The 20,148-nt window shown below is 35.0% G+C and overlaps 1 protein-coding gene across 4 annotated transcripts in view; it reads left to right on the plus strand.

The window, feature by feature from the left end:
* PLA2G4A (phospholipase A2 group IVA) overlaps positions 1 to 20,148 on the plus strand; it is a 160,799-nt gene that overhangs the window by 116,890 nt on the left and 23,761 nt on the right. For all 4 annotated transcript variants that reach the window (XM_067728953.1, XM_067728955.1, XM_067728954.1 and 1 more), the window contains 4 exons: positions 5,081 to 5,218; positions 5,305 to 5,397; positions 8,236 to 8,307; positions 13,181 to 13,423. In XM_067728953.1, the coding sequence (XP_067585054.1) occupies positions 5,081 to 5,218; positions 5,305 to 5,397; positions 8,236 to 8,307; positions 13,181 to 13,423 (546 nt within the window). The remainder of the gene's footprint in view (positions 1 to 5,080; positions 5,219 to 5,304; positions 5,398 to 8,235; positions 8,308 to 13,180; positions 13,424 to 20,148) is intronic.

Consider the following 20,148-nt stretch of genomic DNA (forward strand, 5'->3'; position numbering starts at 1 on the left):
GAGCTTAAAAAATCATTGTGAATGGCAAGTAATTACCAGATTTATATCTAGAATTCTTGTGCAGTTTTACCAAGTCTCACTTTTTCTTCAACTGACTACTGTCAAGCTAGAATTTTGAATAGTTTATAAAAGCAGTGTACCTGGAATTCATTCATTCAACAAGTGTTTATCAATTATCTTGACTAAAATGTTTCTCATGCTTCAGAAAGCACTTATCATATTTACTGTCTTATTCAATATTTACTACAACCCAGGGAGGGAAGGAGGTATTTTTAGCTCTGCTTCACAGAAAAAAAAAAAACCTCAGAAAGGTTCAGTGATTTGCCCATTTCCACATAGAAAGTAAGTAGCAGAGCTGAGAATTGGTCTTGAAATACTTTGTTCTTTTTATAAAAATATTGGCTTCTCTGAGTACTGATGATGTAGAAGGTAGTATGCCAGGTGCTGAGCTTGAACTCCCCTTCCCTCCACAGTATATTGCCCTTTTTCTATAAGACCTGATAATATGTTTGAGAAATTTGCAATAGTTATTAAAGAAGTTAAAGCACAAGAGAGAACAGAATGTTACTATGCACTGTTTCCTTGACCAAGTTGTGTGACACCTTTTAGCCTCAGTTTTCTCACCTGTTAAATGAGGATGAGACTCTCCTTATAGTATTTTGCTAAATAAATGAGATAAAGTATGTAAAGTACTTAAAACAATTGCAGGCCCAAATCAAGTTTCAGTAAATCTTAACAATGTGGAGTGTTCTATGAAAGCTGTATGAGAAGAGTCAAAGGTCTGAAGATGAATAGAATTTGTATATGAAAGGCAAATTTAATTCTTGGATGGGGGTTTCAGGCATGCAGTAAGAGTGTCGGATAACCATGGCATACTCAGCAGCAATGAGGAACCACACTTTGTGATGGAGTTCATAGGGAGAGTTAAGATTCTATCATACATGAAAAGTAAGGGCCATGATAAATTGTTTCTTTGTTGGTGTTGGTTTTGTTTTGTTTTATTTTTGCTTTCCCATAGCTATTGTCTTATGAGGTCTTGGAATGCTTGGAAATTGGTTGGTAAATACCACTAGCATGCCAGTCAAATTTGTGCATAGCCAAAAAAGGCTTCTTTTACCCCAGAAGCATTATGATTTAGTTAAACAAGCATTAAACTAATTTGGAAGGCTTGTCTTACTTCTAAGCTGAAATACCTTGGATGGGTCATTTAATCTCTCTGATTCTTATTTTCCTCATTATTAAAAAGAAGGGTATTAATAAACATCAGTTTTATCTTACAGAGCTATTAAGCCAATTGCATGAGATAGGGACAATACTGACTATGATAAAGGGACATAAAAATATAATAGTTTTATTGTTACTGTTACGATTGTTAATGGCATTTTCACAGTTGTCTCTTTTTATTCTGACGTTTTAGTCAGCAGCCATTCTCAAGAGAAAATCTGACTACAATAATTAAAGAATAAATAATATTTCCAGCGAGTGAATATTTTGGATTCATCTAGAGTGAGAAATGGCTGTTTTATGTGCAGTTAGTAGTCTTTCAACTTGGATGTGTCTGATTTGGGCCAACTGCCTAATTTCAATATTGTTACTGACATGAGAGAAACCCCATTAACCTTCATTGTTAAGTTTCTGTGATGAGGAGGTTCAAGCTGTTTCTTCCAACAGAGTTGGACAAAACCATCAAACGTTAGTTATGTTGATCTTGTACCCAGATAAGACATTCAAAGGGGCATGTTATGAGTGTTTGAGTAGCTTGAGTTATTGGGGAAAAAAAAAAAAAAGGAGACATGTCTATACTTTATGCCTTTAAATTTGCTTAGATTAAAATGGACATTCAAGAAAAAAGTTAAAATATTATTTGAATTATATTATAAACAGTCAAAGATCCAAACTACCTTACAGAAGTTTTATCAGCTTTACTTCAACAATACCAGAGAATGTTTTTCTTCCCTCTTAGAAAAGTTTTAAACACTTTCCCCTTTTGAAGGCTTTAAACACATAAATATTAGTTGTTTAAATGGTTACATATTTTTGGCTCCTCCACTTCACTACATTTCTAGTAGGATTTCAAACTTTCATTTTAAAGTTTCCATTGGTCAGTAAATTGCATTTACTGAGCACAATTTATAGACTTAACATCATGTTAAGTTCTTTAACAGATGCTATAGAAGTAAAAATATAGTACTTCCTCAAGAAGTCTATAGTCTCATTGACAAGACAAAAATAAAACATGAAACATTAGTAAGCCATACACATAGAATACTACTATCTGTTAGAGTATATAGAACTGACATAAATTGTAAGATATTAGAGATTTAGTGTAGTCATAAGAAAGACTTCATGAGGGTGATGGAACTCAGATTTAAGTTAAACTTGGAAAGATCTATCAGTTGGGGGTGAAAAGTCAACTTTGTGTGAATAGTGTAAGAAAATGTTCAGAAGGTAAGCCAAAGGTACATTTTGGGGAGCAGTAAAGAGACATTAGCCTTGGTCTCATGCGTGAACTGGTGAAGAGTAGTGGTGTATTTGGGAAAACCATTAGTGCCAAGTTATAGAAAGCTTTGAATTCCAGACAGAAATGTTTCTATTCAGTTATGATAATGGGAAATACTTAATGATTTTTGGTAAGGCAATAAAATTATTTAAATAGTGTTTTTGAAAAAAAGTATTTCGGTGATTCATATGGGTAGATTGGTAAGAAAGAAACTGGAAGCAGTGATATTACTGTGTTTCTTTAAATAAGGTCCTGGAACTAGAGAGAAACTGATAAGGAAAGAGAGGAGAAGATGAATGTGAAAAGCTTAAAGGTTACCAATGAAATGTGCGATGGATGGATTTGATGTGAGTGGGTTTAAGAGTGATTTCAGTTAAGATAAATTTTTTTTCTGGGCAGTAATAGTGTGATTTACAGAAGCAGGTAAGCTTGACTGGGAAGCAAGGTGATGAGCTCCTTTCCAGGCAAGTGGAGCAGGATGTGATGACAGCATACTCAGACGTAAGTGCACAACAGGAAGATGGAAATGAGTAGATGGAGGCTCCGGAGAGAGGGTCAAGTTTGAAATGTAGGAATCAGCAGCAGAGAAATAGTAGTCAAAGTACCATAGTGAGTTCTTCAGTGAGGATTAGAGAGCAAATCTGCCTCTTGAGAATGTCTCTCATTACTGTGTACACAAACCTCAACATTAATCAAGAAGAGATTGCTAGAGGAGTAGGAACCAGGAGGTCTTTACCCTTTAGTACCCTGGAGAGGGATGTGAAATTCAGAGATAAGAAATTACTCACAGTGATATAGAAATTTTCCTCATGGCCTCTGATTCATTGCTAGTCATGTCTCACCAACTCCATGTAAGTCATTATAAAACACACCACTTTGTCATGAAGGGTATATACACCATTTGGCTTTGATGTGACATGAATTATAATGTGTTCTCATCACAATTGTGATTTTATAACTTGTTTCACAAAAGTAGAATGTTCTAACCTATACTATTGAGTAAATAATAAATATATGCATATCCGCAATTCCTTTTCCAAAACTTTGAGGACAGATGTTTTAAAATTCAGAATATTTTAGATTCTGAAGTTAAGAAATATACTATATATTACATAATACCCCCATTGGGGTCTTACAATCAAGTAGAGTGATTTCTCCAATGGAATGTATTTATATTCACACTCCATGGGATATCTAAAGATTAAGCCTCACATCTTTTCAAGACTGGTTTTTCTGCAAAATGAGTTCAGGTCGGCTTTTACTACCAAACGAATAGCAAAAAAAAGTGTGGATTTTGGAGTTATTTGGATTTTGGATTGTTGGATAAAGGGTTATAGACATGCAATAATTTTAGAAAGGGAAAAACTGAAAAAAAAGGCAGACAGAGAGTTTGGGGTTAGGCAGGGGTGCATGGTAGTGGGACTCCATAGAAGATGGTCAACAAAGACTTTGAACTGAAGTTAGGAAGGAGCAAGCCTTATGGTTACAGAAGGGAATAGCAAGCCTAAGGGCTGTGAGACAGGAATGAGCTTGGTCTCTTGGAGGAACATTAAGAGGGTGTGTGGCTGAAGTGGAATAAGTAAGACAAAATGTGATAGGAGATTGGTTAAGATATGTAGTCAGACAAGGAGCATGAGCCAGACCATCATGAGGACTTCTTGGCCATGTTTTTATTTTCAGTGTAATGGGAAGCCATTGGAAAGCTTTCATCTGGCACTGGTGTGGTGTGATTTATATTTTTAAAAATCCATCTGGCTACAGGGTATCAACAAGATAGTAGGGGAATAGAGAAAGTTTTAAGAGGCTATTGTGGAGATCCATAGAGCCTACAGAACTTGATTTTTTGTATTTGAGGTATAAGAGAAAGAGGACCATGAAGAATAATTCTAACGTATGGGTAGTGGTATGAATATATGAAAAGTAATACCATTTACCAAACAGGGGAAGACAGAGAATGGCAAGGAAATGGAGTCAAAAACCAGGAATTCTTTTTTGGATAGATTAAGATTCAGATGATTATTAGGCATAGTTATAGCCACAGGAATACATGAAATATAATAGTGGCTACTGTTTATTGAGTGATTAGAATGTGCTATGTCCTCTTCTAAGTTCTTTAAGTTTCTTAACTCGTTAGATCTTCACAACAATTCTACAAACTATCTACTGATTTTATTCACATTTTACAGATTAAGGAACTAAAACACAGAGAATACAAGTAATCTATCCCAAATTGCACAGATTTTAAACATCTGAGCCAGCATTTTTAAAACTGAGTCTAAAGTTTTCCCTTCTTTAGAATTAAGATGGACTTTATAAAAGATGTCTCAGTTTTTAAATGTGAAAAGATATTCAATTTGTGCAACTTAAGGGATCCTTTGTGTTCTCATTTTATTCATCGGTAAGCTTTCCCCTCCCAACTTCTCCTATACAATGCCATATGCATAATAGGCACTTGGTTAATTTTTTAAAAATATTTTAAATAAATGAATGAGAATAATCATGACAATGTTGAAGTAATCTTTGTGCACATCTCTGTAGTATTTCCCTATTAATGGATTGCATTTTTTAAAATGATTTCAGATTGGGTTGAATTTAGTCCATATGAGATTGGCATGGCTAAATATGGTACTTTTATGGCTCCTGACTTATTTGGAAGTAAATTTTTTATGGGAACAGTTGTAAAGAAGTATGAAGAAAACCCCTTGCATTTCTTAATGGGTAAGTGATAAAAATCTACCATGAGTTTGTTTGACTGTTTTAAATCCTTGTGCATTCTAAGTTATTCTGTTTTTGCTTTATTTTAGGTGTCTGGGGGAGTGCCTTTTCTATATTGTTCAACAGAGTCTTGGGAGTTTCTGGCTCTCAAAGTAAAGGTTCCACAATGGAAGAAGAACTAGGTATTGTAAAAACATGCTTACATTGATAATAATTACACTATATTGGTAAATTTCATTAACACGTATGTTGAGAGAAAATTAAATCGTCATAAAGACTGTAATTGTTCTAAAGTAGGCTAGGCTAAGCTGTGCTGTTCAGTAGATTAGATGTATTCAATGCATGTGCATCTTACAGAATTTTCAGTTTACAGTGGGTTTATTGGGACATAACCCCATTGTAATTTGAGGAAGATCTGTACTCCTTTTATCAATAAGGGTAGCTTTTTGAAGATTAGATTCAACAACAGTTTAACGCAGTATAACCCTTCAATTCACGCTTGTCAGTTCATTTACCTCTTAAATACTTCTCACAGCTTATTCATACCAAAAAAGATGGAAAAAGTGTTTCAAATCACATCTAATAAATTATCACCAATGATTTTCTTTAAATCTAACTCACTAGCCCACAATAAATTAAAAATAATATTTACAAAACTTGAAAAAGTAGACGAACTCAATTGAGGACCAGCAGTATTCATTTGTTATAATATTTATACCATAGAAACATATGTTTTCTTTAATGAATAAATTTGATTTAAAGTAAACGAAACAAAACATGCATTCAGTATCTCCTAAATGTCTTGCCATCTGTAGCTCAATCAACACTAAATTTGTTATGGTTATTTTGACTGGCGGGGGGATGGAGCAGGGAGATGCTAAATTTGAAATTGGGGCCAGCCTAGCTGAGGCTGGGGAGAAGGGTCCTGTAGATTATCAGCACACTACCTACCTGCTACGTCTTCTCTGTGTGTGAAGTATCACACATTTATTTGAGGGCGAGTTAACGGAACAGCATAAATGACTTTCTCAACAATCAATTTATCTGAAGAATACTTGCATGTAAAAAACTTACCATAGGATTTTTCTGACAAGCCATCCTTAGTTATTGCAGACAGTTTATTTAATTAAGCTTTATATGCAAAACAAAAATACAATTGTACTTTAATTAATGTACTACAAATTGGCTTATAAGTAGTATGATCACTCTTCCTGTGAGAATTGACTTTAGATATGTGATATTTATATTAAGTGCAGTAACTTGCTATAGTCCTTAATATTTGGGGGTGGTTCTTAGTAAATAATGGAGAAGTGATCTTATGATTGCAATAGAGCCAAAGATTTTAATATAAAAATAAAAACAACCAAAAAGGCACTTTGTCCTTGAACTTGCTCCTGTCCTCCGAGCATCACTCAGTGAATAAGCAGCCAAGGTTGGTGGAACTTTTGAGTGTTCTCTGACCTTAACTACAGAGCCACATGCTCTTAAGGGTAACTGAAAGGCAAAGTGCATAATGCTGAAAAGCTCTGACTTGATTTATTTTAATGAACATTACATCCCAGATGAATAACCTGTTCTCAACTCTAACTGTGGGAATAACTAACTCTTCTCTAAGATGTGAAGAGTTCAGAAAAAAAGAAGAGAAAAAGAACAGAAGTACCACCTCTTATGAGGCTTGCTTCTCTGTGTTCTTCTGTGTTAAATAATCCAGATAAATCCAGGGTTCGCTGCTTTTTCCTTCTAAGGCAGGAAGAGAATAGGACTGAAATAACACATCTGAAGGTGGATGAGACAATGGCTGACGGCCAAGGAAAAGGAGAATGTTTATACTCAATATACTTGAATATTCTTTGTTGTGAGACATCCCCTTTGAGACCAGTGGTTTGGCAGCTTATTTACTTTCTCTGTGTGTCAGACTTAAGGGGAATATTGTGTCCTTGAGAACCACCGGCCAGCAGGATGCGTGTTACCTCAGATTAGGTAAGGGTTTCCAGAAATGAGACGAGAGTGATGACTGAGGGGAATCTGAGGACTCCTGGTGACCCTTTCATCCACTGGCTGACTAAAGTCTACCTCTTAAAGTGGTGTTCAAAGGTGGTGTTTGTTTTGTTTTCCTCTCTTTCAAAGACACACTTTAAGGTAAATTGGAGCATAATATGGGGAAACCAAATGTTATACCTATATTTCTCTCAGTTTAAAAGCCCAAATGGCTCTCTATTACTGAAAGTTATAAATTTGGAGTCAGTTTCTTAGGATTAAAAAAAAAAAATTCTATTGACTAACAGAAGGAAAAAAAGTCACTCTACAGATAAGGATTTCATGTACATGTCCAAAAACATTTTTGATTTTTCTACAAATGTTGATTATAAAATGGTTTGTGTGCTCCATAATTTGGGTACTTTTTACTTGAAAAAAGATAAGTTATGCTATACATAAGATAAAAGATAAGTTATGTTTTACAGATTTATGGTTTCTATTTTAGTTTTTATAACTGCTCTCTTAATATGTTCTGAGGAAGCACAAACTGATACCAAAACAGACATTTCAATAGACAATATTCAGTATTATTAAAATCAAAAGATATATTAGTAGCTTCATTCATTTTGATGAAACAATTTTGTGGCCCCCTTGTAAATTTTGGCTTTACCCTGTACTGACCTTCATAAACATCATTTCAACATATTTAACTGAAGAAAAAAATTTTTGATATAATAAGAATTATATAATCAAGTTATTCTTTCTGTCAGAATTAAGATAAACAAATAAAAATTCTCCCCTTTAAAATCATGTATGAATAATTCTAAACTAATTTTTCATACCCTGAGAAATTTTGCTTTCAAATGAGAAATTTGAAAATACTAGTAAAACTAAGACATTTAGATTTACTAAATTGATCTAGATTTATACAAGTAAATCTAATAGACGTCACTGTGGTTTTGCTACAATTACTTCCTTACAGTAAATTTCATCTTGAGTCTTGACACCTGAGATTCTTCAATTGTTTTGTTTTCTTTCTGCAGAAAATATTACAGCAAAGCATATTGTGAGTAATGATAGCTCGGATAGTGATGATGAATCACAAGAACCCAAAGGTAAGAGAGCTGGAACCTCCTCTGGCAGAAGTGGATTAGGAAAGGACATGAATGTATTGTCTGATTTTCTCACTCAAGATGCTAATGGTAGTCTCTGCTTAAGGCATTGAGTGATAGAATGGTAGCTTTCAATTCAGAGCAAGAATTAATGCCATATACGTAATAAAATATGCAACACAAAAGTTGCATATTTTAAAATATGCAATAATTAAAAGTTATTTCATTTCTTTTAAATACCTCAAAAATATTATCAGTTGAACAGAGAACAAACTGAGATGGTAGAAATACCAAATTCTGTGTTAAGTCTGATTAGAGCACCAGGCTTCTCAACATGGAAATTGTGATTTGGGAACATTTTTACATGGCTTTAATAATTAAAATTTAATCTTTTAAAATCTTATTATTAAGTAACCTGTAGAAAATGATGTTCTCACTCCATTCCTGAGCCTTATCCCATTGCCAACATTCTGTCTTTCAGGAAGGGATCAGTGATGAAGTAGGGTAGAATTACTGAGAAATTTTTGTTTTGTATATTACTTTGTAGTACAAGCGAGTACTTCTACATCTTAACAAGGCAGCTTTTAGCTTTGTGTGGATCACGATAGTCAATGGGGAGTCGGGGAAGAGATAAGGCAAGGATCACGGATATTTGTTGCAGTTGTTATGTGGTAAAATGGAATGATTTGACATTTTGACACAGCCATTGGTACAAATATTCCCAATAGCTCAAAAGCCAAAACAAATAAACAAAAAACAAAGAGAAGATTTTATAACAACTGGGTGAACATGTCCTGTTATAGTTTGAATACAATCATCTAGATTTTAAAAGATATTAAATGCTTTCTTGTCCAAAACCTAAAGAACTCCACCAGCCAAGGTATAGATATTGGAAGAGCCTGTTTAATCTTTGCTGAATCAACACTAAAATTAAAGATCTCTTTTCATAGCTGGGCTGTTATTTTTCAGTTGTTCCGGTCTTTTTTTTTTTATTTTATTTTGAATTTCCTTTTAATGAAGGGAGATAGTACAAAGGGGGTAGATAGCATATGCCTAGCATTTCTAGAATTAATTATATATTGATTTGGGGACTATCAAGTAGATGTAATAATGGTTTATCAATTATTAAGTAAATTGCCAAAATGATCAGTACATTTGATCACCTCTGCAGTACTAGCTGGTTTTCTTAAGGATGAGAAGTTCAAGGACCCTCTGAATATGACTGCTTTGGTTTTAGTGCCAGCCTACATTGGAGAATGATATTTAGGATGTTTCTGAGGATTTCTTATTAGCTCTTAATATTCATTTTTTAAAAATAGTCTTTATAGGGCTTCCCTGGTGGCACAATGGTTGAGAGTCCGCCTGCCGATGTAGGGGACACGGGTTCGTGCCCAGGTCCAGGAAGATCCCACATGCCGTGGAGCGGCTAGGCCCGTGAGCCATGGCCGCTGAGCCTGCGCGTCTGGAGCCTGTGCTCTGCAGCGGGAGAGGCCACAACAGTGAGAGGCCCGCGTACCGCAAAAAAAAAAAAAAAAAAAGCCTTTATTTATTAGAGTAGTTTTAGACTCACAGCAAAATTGAGCAAAAAGTACAGAGTTCCCATATATTTCCTGCACCCACACACATAGCCTTCACCACTTTCAGCATCTTTTACCAGTGTGGTACATTTATTGCGATCAATGAACCTGTACTGACACATCATTATCACCCAAAGTCCAAGCTTTAGGATTCACTCTTGGTGTTGTTTATTCTACAGGTTTTCACAAATGTATAATGACGTGTATCTACTTTTATAGTATCAAACAGAGTACTTTCACTGCCCTAAAATCTTCTGTGTTCTATTTATCCCTCTGCTTCCCACCCCCAGCCCCTGGCAACCACGGATTTTCTTACTGTTGCCATCATTTTGCCTTTCTAGAATGTTATATAGTTGGAACCATCAGTGTGTAGCCTTTTCAGATTGGCTTCTTTCACTTAGTAATATGCATTTAAGTTTCCTCCATGTCTTTTTATGGCTTGACAGCTCATTTCTTTTTAGCACTGAATAATATTTCATTGTCTGGATATACCATAGTTTATCTGGTTACCTACTGAAGAATATCTTGGTGGCTTTCAAATTTTGGCAGTTATGAATAATGCTGCTATAAACATCCATGTTCAGATTTTTGTCTGGATATGTTTTCAACTCCTTTGCATAAAAATCAAGAAGCATGATTTCTGTATCGTGTGATAATAAAGTTTTGTAAGAAACTTCCAAACTGTCTTGCAAAGTAATTGTTCCATTTTGTGTTTCCACCAGCAATGTATGAGAGTTCCTGTTGCTCCACATCCTCACCAGCATTCGGTGCTTTCAGTGTTTTGGATTTTGACATTTCTAATAGGTGTGTAGTGTCATCTTGGTGTTTTAATCTGCATTTCCTTGATGACATGTGACATGGAACATCTTTTCATATACTTACTTGCCATCTATATGTCTTCTTTGGTGAGGTGTCTACTAAGGTTTTTTGCCCGTTTTTAAATTGAGATGTTTGTTTTCTTATTGATGAGTTTTAAAAGTTCTTTGTATATTTTGGGTAACAGTCCATTATCAGATGTCTTTTTTTTTTTTTTTTTAATTTTGGGGAGGATGAGCAGTTAACAGTTTTGTTAAACAATGTTTTACTTTGAGCAGAATTCTTTTTTCTTATTATCTTTTTTTTTTAATTGAAGGGTTAATCAATTCTCTTTCTTTTTTGGCCACCCCACACGGCTTGTGGGATCTCAGTTCCTTGACCAGGGATTGAACGTGGGCCATGGCAGTGAAAGCCTGGAATCCTAACTACTAGGCCATCAGGGATCTCCCCAGATGTGTCTTTTGCAAATATTTTCTCCTAGTCTGTGGCTTGTTTTCTCCTTCTCTTGATGCCCCTTCATTTTTAGTCACGTGATTTTGAACAAGGTCTTTAGGCATTTTCAACTTTAGTTTTTTTCAAATCTGTGCTGGCATCATTTTACCTGCTCTCACAGAATTGCTGTAATCATCAAATTAGCAAGTGCATACAAAGGGTTTTAAGTTGTAAAGGGCTAATAAATAGAAATTTACTATTAGAATTTTAGCTAATAAGCAATAGATATGATTTATCTGTTGACTTTTGGGTTCGTCCCACAAATGATGTCATTTCCAAATACATCATAAGGAAAGCAGATCCACTGGTGGTATAGAAGTGGGATAAATTTAATAATAATAATAATAACAACAACAACAGTGATGATGAAGAAGAAGAAGAAAAAGAGGAGGGAGCTCCAAACCTTTGGAAAATAATTAAATGTCTTATTCATATCCTGTGTAACTAAGATTATAAATCATTCATTTTAAAGCCTGATTCATTCTATTGAAAGATTTTCTTTGTTATACTTGGCATGAGAAAAATGTGGGAGTAGAAAAGATTGTATATTTGTTTTTTCATGACTAGGCAATCATCTGGATTGTTTATTGAGAGAAAGATCCCTCCATTTACTGAGCTCAGTTAAGCTAATCTTTTGAAGATAGAAATCAATATTTAGTTTGGTCTTATGGGTGTTTAGTTACCATTTATTGAAAATTATGAAGTTTGAACATAGATTCTTTTTTTCTTCTCTCCACACACACACACACATACACATATAGATTTATATATGCATATATATTTATATCCAGGGTTCCCAGAAATCTGAACAGAAGGGATTTAGGTAGGGGGGATTGTACTCTACCACACAGTGTTCTTAGATTCGAGTTATGAATGAATAATATTGATGATGAGGATTATGACTCTGCTGCTATTACAACTATTTCTACTACCAACTAGTGTTTGTTGATAATTTAACGTGGGCTTAAATTTTTCTAAGAAACTTACATGAATGCATTAACTTAGTTTATCCTCACAACAACCCTATGAGGTTTACTGATGAGGAAATGAAGACTGAGAAGGGTCAACTAACTAGTAAACAATGGAGAGAGGATTGGAACCAGGGTAGTCTGGTTCTGGAGCCACTGCTCTGAATAACTACACAATGCGGCTTCCCAGTAGTAGTGATGAGTGCATAGATTTTAAGGAAAAATCATTGAAAACGGCTTCTTTTGGAAGATTCCTGAATTTTAACACATTTTAAAACATATGTTTAATTTACAGACTTTTGTTTTTTGTTTTTTGTTTTTGCGGTACGCGGGCCTCTCACTGTTGTGGCCTCTCCCGTTGCGGAGCACAGGCTCCGGACGCGCAGGCTCAGCGGCCATGGCTCACGGGCCTAGCCGCTCCGCGGCATGTGAGATCTTCCCAGACCGGGGAACGAACCCGTGTCCCCTGCATCGGCAGGCAGACTCTCAACCACTGCACCACCAGGGAAGCCCTAATTTACAGACTTTTAAACCCCAAACTTTATAAGCAAGAATGAAATGACCGTTCAGAGGGCAAATATATGTTGAATCCTTCAGTTGTCTGCTCTCAGTCTGCATGATTTCTGGATGTTTATTAAACAGGACAGGGAAGGAAACTTGGGAAAGGAAGGGGATTAGCTACTGTGGATATTCCCTCCGTGTGTGTGTGTGTGTGTGTAGCCAGGGAAAAGAAAGAAAAGAATTGGGGAAAGGGAAGAACAGAAGTTTCTCTGGAAATTAAAGAATAGGCCAAGCGACACTGCCAAGAATACAGCCTTTAGACTGACTACCGGTAAACAGTACAGTAAGAATAAGTTAAGAACAAAAATGATTAACGGAAATATTTACTATAATTTACACAAATGTTTGTTGAATCAAAAGCTGTGGAGCTTCATCATTAATGTTAACATTCCATTGCCCAAAGATCTTTTTCGTTATTATGGATTTTTGGAATCTGTATAATGATCTTTTCTTTTTCCTTAGGCACTGAAAATGAAGAAGCAGAAAGGGAATATCAAAATGATAATCAAGCAAGTTGGGTCCAACGTATGATAATGGCCTTGGTGAGTGACTCAGCTTTGTTTAATACCAGAGAAGGACGAGCTGGGAAGGTGCACAACTTCATGCTGGGCTTGAATCTCAATACATCCTATCCGATGTCTCCTTTGAGAGACTTTACCACCCAGGAGTCCTTGGAGGAAGATGAATTGGATGCAGCTGTAGCAGGTAAGTACACAAATTGTAATCCATGGACGCTAATTCAGGAGATCTTTCTTCCTTCTCTGGGGAGGAGCATTTTAATTATTAATAGTAATTAATTTACAATCAAATTTTAAAACATGCATTGAATGTATGAAGGGCTCTGAGTTGTTTTTTTGGAAGAAGAAATACATTGGGCAGGAAATGACATCGTCATGTCAGCATAAACAGTTTTCATTGAAATATTGAGGGGGGCTTTGCTCCCCTCTATATTGGTCAAGGTTCACTCACAGCAAACAGGAAACCCTCTCCCTTGTTTAAGCAAAAGAGGTTTAAAGTAGGTGCTTACGAAATTGTTCCAGGGCTTGGAGGAGCAAGCTCCAGTCTGAGCATCTAGGAATGACTGCAAAAACACTTCAGGATCACCGCAACAAACGCCCCCCACAACGATGCTTGGCAGTAGAAATAGCAGAAACGTAGCCTCTGTCTCATTTCCCCCTTCAGATCTCACGTGGGTGTTTCTCCTTGGCAGAGGATAGGTCTCAGCAGATCCAGAGTTGGGAGGGAATCTGGGACACATGGTCCTCAGCCTATCTCTCCAGTGCAGAGCAGTAATGTGTGCCCCCTAGGGGTGTAAGTGGAGTTGAGTTCGCCCATCTGCAGTGTCCCTTCCAGTTCTCTGAAAGGTTAGGTAACTTTCTTAAGGCCACTTAAGAACCTCATAAGAACCCACTCACTTTCAGGTGTGTCACTTAACCAAACTCAGGAATACTTGCCTTGATTCTTCAGTTCCATGCATGTTCCAAATTAAAAGGTAAATTTGTCTTGGTGACTAATCACTACATAATTCTCTTTCTTATAATGCACCTAGCATCTTAAATTTTTTCTACTTCTTCATACCATCTTTTTCCCCTTAACCGCCCAAATGTCATTTCTCAATCATTTCTGCCTAAGAACATTGACAGGAGGCTATGAGAATGTAAATAGAAAATTTTCCAAAAAACTTTCTACTACTGTTTAAGGATTCTACCTATAAAAATTAGACGTGGCTTTAGATCTTATTATTGTTTAGGTAATGCTGTTTCTGTTTGTTGCTTGAGCTTAAGGGAAATTGCAGAAACAAAAGTTACCCCTGTTTTTTAAACAACAGGAGTAGAAACTCACTATATTTTGCATTATGTTTGTGGAATCAAAGTCTAGGACATGATTATATACCTGCAATGCAAACCCTTTCATATCAACTATAATAGAAGTCTATTTGTGATAAAGTCAGTGTCTCTTTTTAAATTCATCCAAAATAAAAACACTTGACCATACAATCAGTGATGTTATTTTTTGTGTGTTACTTATGATTTAACTTATTGCTATTACAATACCAATTAAATGTATCTTCTTTAGAAACAGGCTTTATGGATGAATTATGATGGGCTTAAACAAACAAACAAACAAAAAACTCAGCCTTATAGAGCGTTTAGGACTAGAAAGAATCATTAGTTATTTTACTCCATAGAAAAGGAAGATCAAAGAAGATAGCATCGTGTTTACCTAGAATTCCTCAACTGAGCTAGAATTAGAACACTTGAATAGGCTTCTTGACATTGCTCAGAAGCCTTTCCCTTCTGCTCACTCTCTTCCTCATAGCCCTTGGTTTTATCAGTCATCGTCTTGCTGATGTAAAAATGGAAGTTTCCTTGTGTGTACTTATTACATCTGTTTTATTTTATTACTTTGATCACAATACCAAGCATAGCTCCTTCTGTGGTTTGCACAGCACAAGTTCTGCACTAGACATTTTAACAGCTTCCTGGTGGTTTTGCAATAGTTTATGTAGATTTGGAGGTGTTAGTGTTGCTTGGAAAAATACAGTGCTCAGTTAAATTTGAATTTCAATTTATAAATATATATATATATATATATAAATATATATAGAGAGAGAGAGAGAGAGAGAGAATATAAGTATGCCCTTTATAACATCATTTGGGACATCCTTGTATAAAAATTGTTTGCTATTTATCTGAAATTTAAATTTAACTGGACATCCTACATTTTTATTAGATATATTTGGTACCCTTAGGAAGTCTGCCTCTTTCATTATTCTCAGTGTATGTCAGATTGTTCTTCATTTCCATCTTTCTTCTCTCCTTTGTTCCTTCTTGCACTGCCACAGTATTTACAGAGCTCCTTCAATGTGTGTGGCACTAGGGATCCAGTTGTCCACAAGACATGCAGTACTTGCCTCATGAAGATTAAAATCATTTCATGACCCTTCCTTGAAAATTTGATTCTTGGAGGGACTTATATACTTTATTTAACAATGATAGAAAAGTACAGTAAAACTAAAAGCCAGCAACTCTGATCCTGATGGAACACTGATCCTGATGCAATTGTAAGTCCCCGAGGATGCATGATCTTCATTTGCCCTCTCTCTAGTGCTTGGAGGATAATAGCTGTGCATCACCTTATCTGACTTCTTTATTCGGTGCCTTTTGAAAAAAGAGTCAGAGACAGTTTTCATAAAATGACATGAAGAGATAGAAAATATTAATCATCCTAAAACATGATATTACACAGGTTGAATATTTCTTTTGTTGAGCTATTTTGAAATGTTCTAACCTAAAATTGTTTTAGATTAATGAGCTTCAGAAGGGACTTTAAATATTATTTCTCAGTGTGTATCTCATTAAATTATACTTCAGTCACTTTATATTTATCCGATTGAAAAAACGTATACAGCATATTGACTTTAGTCAAAAATCCAGTTCGGTGAGTGACAAGTTCATTCAGGTTTGTTGCTTATGAACCAACATTGCTAAAAATGACTGCACTTTAGACTGAATATACTGAATTGATTAGTGCTTTTCAGACAAAGCCCTTACGAAAATAGACTCTGTTTATCTCCCTCTGGTTATTTCCAAATTTTAGAATAAAACTATATGTTTGAAATGAAATGTTAAAAGGTTTATATCATAAAATATTATCAACGTTGTTCACAAAATCGTCATTAAAACTTTTATTTATTATACAGTTAAAATACCACAATTCAAACATTAATTAAGGTTATTTCTCTTTTATTTTTAGAGATTTTTAAAAATCTTATCTAGATATTGTGTTGGGAAAAATCTTACATTTAGTTTACTAATTTGTTTATATGGATTTTGTTTATACAGATTAAAATTCGAGCATTTTAGAATAATCTCTCAACCTAAAATGAGAAAAAGTTAGTGTATTACTTTTGTGCCTATTGCTTCACCTTGCAGACCATCTTTTGAAAACAAGAGAAATAAGATGAAGAAATTCCCCTCATTTTTTTACTTCAAAATAGTTGTATACCTGTGGAAACTAATTCTGGAGAAGCTACTCATTAGTTACATGACTTCTTTCCTGTTTACTTTTGTGTTTATATTATTTACTGTGACATACACCATCTGGAATTAGAAATCAAGACATGAGTTCATTTAGGCCAGAGTTCAAAACACAAACATCCAAATATTTGTACATTATAAATTGAATCTGTGTGATGATTAACTCATTCACAGGTTGGGAAACCATGTAAACTTTAATTTACGGGAGGATGTTCTTTCATAGGGGCATTCATCAAACTTTCTATGACGTTTTAGTAGATATTAATAAATTGGGTTCAAGTTCAAATAAATTTGGAAAAAGTTAACAACTCCATCCCCCTCTTCACAATGCCATGGGATACCCTAATGAGTTTGAGAAATCCTACTTAAAGATGCCTCAAGTATAGTACTTTAAAAGCAGCTTCACTTGCATTTGAATCCCAGCTGTGTCATTTATTAGCTGGACAGTCCTGAGCCATTACTTAGCGTAACCTCGGCTAACAACAATCGAAAAGTAGAGTGAAACTAAAAACTAGCAACCTGATCCTGATGGACCCGTAGGTTAGTGAGGAAGCAACAATCTTCAATGTTTACTCCAATGGTTGACTTATAAAATAGAAACAATTGTTACCTATCTTATAGAGTTACTGTCAGAATTAAGTAGCATCTCCACTAAAAAGTACTATTAGTCCAAGGCATAGTAAGGAAAATAGGGAACATGCATTATAATTTGTTATTATTTTAAGTTGTTGAATCTTGTGTTTCTCAAACCTATTCGATCATGGAACTCTTAATTTGCATATAGAATATCTGTTAATATCTTGCAAAACTATTTTTTTTTTACAATACAATTAAGAAACATTGCTTCCTGTCAGTTTATATGGAAGGTTGGAACCATGGTGTTTAGCTACATGCTAGAGCTGGGAATTGGTCCACATGATGATTTTTCTTTCAAATGTAATCTTGGATTTAAAACAGGAAAAAGGAGACTATCAGCTTCATGATGAGAAGGGGGAACTCAAACAGAATAGGAAAGAAATAGTCTGTTTCTGGTTAATCTTTTAGCTAAAATTTAAAGCATCAGTTTATAAAACCAGAGAAAAATATTTGTGAATTATCATTGTACTTTATTATTTTAGGGAAAATCATGTCACTGTAAAAAAAATTCCCATTAATGTGTTTTTAATTTTTTATGCGTAATTGTGATAAAATACACATATCAATGTGGTTTTCATGATTGATAGATGCATGTGTAGATTGCCTCTATACACTGTAGTTATTGCTTTTTTTTTAAGATTTTTTTTTTGATGGACCATTTTTTTAAAGTCTTTATTGAATTTGTTACAACACTGCTTCTGTTCTGTGTTTTGGTTTTTTGGCTGTGAGGCATATGGGATCTTAGCTCCCCTACCAGGGATAGAAACTGCACCCACTGCATTGGAAGGCAAAGTCTTAACCACTGGACCACCAGGGAAATCCCCAGTTATTGTTTTTTAAATTACCCATTTCAAACCCTTTTAGTCTTATGGCTGTGCCACTTTCTGAAGTAACAGTGTGACACTGTGTAGGGTTTAGACTTCCTGGACCTGGCTTGGAAACTTGACTCTCACAGTGTGAAACTGAACCTCTTAGGGCCTCATTTCCTTATCTTTAAAATGATACTAATAATACCTCCTTTGTCTTCTGAGGAGTTTTCTAAGGATGATAAATCTTATATATGAAATTTCTAATAGATTATAGATACTCAAAATAAAGCTGCTTTTAGGAGAAATAAAAGTACCCAAATATAAATTTCTAGCTTATTAGTAAAATATTTTAAAACTAATATAAGATAAAGATTCATAATTTTTCACCTTTTTAAAAAGCTCACATATGTAATTTTTAAACAATAAAAATTTCAGAGGAATAGATGTTACAGTTGGGTTTGACTATATATATATATATAATATATATATATTTCAATTTTATAATTCTTAAGTTTCAGGTTCTGTGATAGATAGATATTTAGAATTCTGGCTGGTGGCAAAGTTCATTGTCACTACATAGATACTTGATAAGAAAATAGAATTAACCTGAAGGTAATTATTTAAAGAATGGTATCTCTGCTCTCTCCTTTTTGGCCTAGGCATTCACCCTGGACATAGCAAGACTTTTTTTTTCTTTTTTAACTTGACCTGCCTTTTCATTCAGTTACATGACCTTATTCTTGTCTAACACCCCCATCCCCCATTGTTTCTTGGTTTTCTTTTTTAGCATATTTGTTTTTCATCTAAGACCGTTTTTTCACATCTTCCTACTTTCCTTCAGTACACATCACCTCAGATGTAAACTCTTTTCCACTTTATTTACAAACATCTCTAGTAAATGTTTCTAACATTCCTTTGTTATTCAGTATTTTAGAGATGAGAAATTTGTATAGATATGAGAGAAGAAAACAGTGACTGTTAACTAGAGAAACTTGTAAGGATATTAATGTTTTCTTAAGTAACTAAACCAAAGTCTAATTGAGAACTGTTTCAATTCACATTGAATAAGCGTCCTGGCTAATTGTCTCATTGGTGTTTTAGTTTCAGCTTCTAGTGATGATGAGGACTGTGGATTTTAATCAGACATTAAGAATTTAAAGATTTACTTTCCTCTTTGATCTCTTGTTCTTACAATGTAGTGATAAAATCGACTGTGAGAGAATTATAATCAGCATCATTCTTATTTAGAAATATATGGAGGGAATTAACATGTGATGGGTTTCTATCATGTACTGAACATGTTCCTGGGTAATAGGTATTAACTACATTTTATAGGTGATTTTATAAGCACAGGTTGCTCTGATCCTCTAGTTTTTGTTGTTTCCTCTATGAAAATTGCTCACCAATGGAATTTAAAATCTGGCTCAGAGGTCATAATGCATGTCTAGCATGAGCACCTTCCCTCTATCCTACTGTAATAAACCTCCCTCTTGAGCTTTGCTGCCCTTCTTTCTAACAGAACAAGTGGGAACAGGTGTGAGGACAAGGGGACAGAACAAAATAATTGCATGTCATTTCATTCAGCTCAAATCAATTTAATTCTGATCACATTTCTTTCTCCTAGGAAGAGGATTAGAATCACCACACTTACATGCGAACAGCAACATGTTATCAATATTATTTGTTCATAAAACTAATGATTTCTAGCCCCTGCTTTCCTTCAGATCCCTTGCCATCTCATCCTACTCTCCTCTTAAGTTGTAGCCACACTGTACTTCTTCAAACATACCACTCCTTACTCTGCCTTGGGGCCTTTGCTCTAGTTCTTCCCTCTCCCTGGAAAAAAATACCACCCCCTCCAAATCCTTAGATGGCCAATTCTCTCCTATGAATCTGGTCTCAAAGTCTTCTCAGAGAGGTCTCTCCTGACTACCTACCTGAAGTT

The sequence above is a fragment of the Pseudorca crassidens genome, chromosome 2, assembly GCF_039906515.1.
Source record: "Pseudorca crassidens isolate mPseCra1 chromosome 2, mPseCra1.hap1, whole genome shotgun sequence".
Classification (NCBI taxonomy): Eukaryota; Metazoa; Chordata; class Mammalia; order Artiodactyla; family Delphinidae; genus Pseudorca; species Pseudorca crassidens.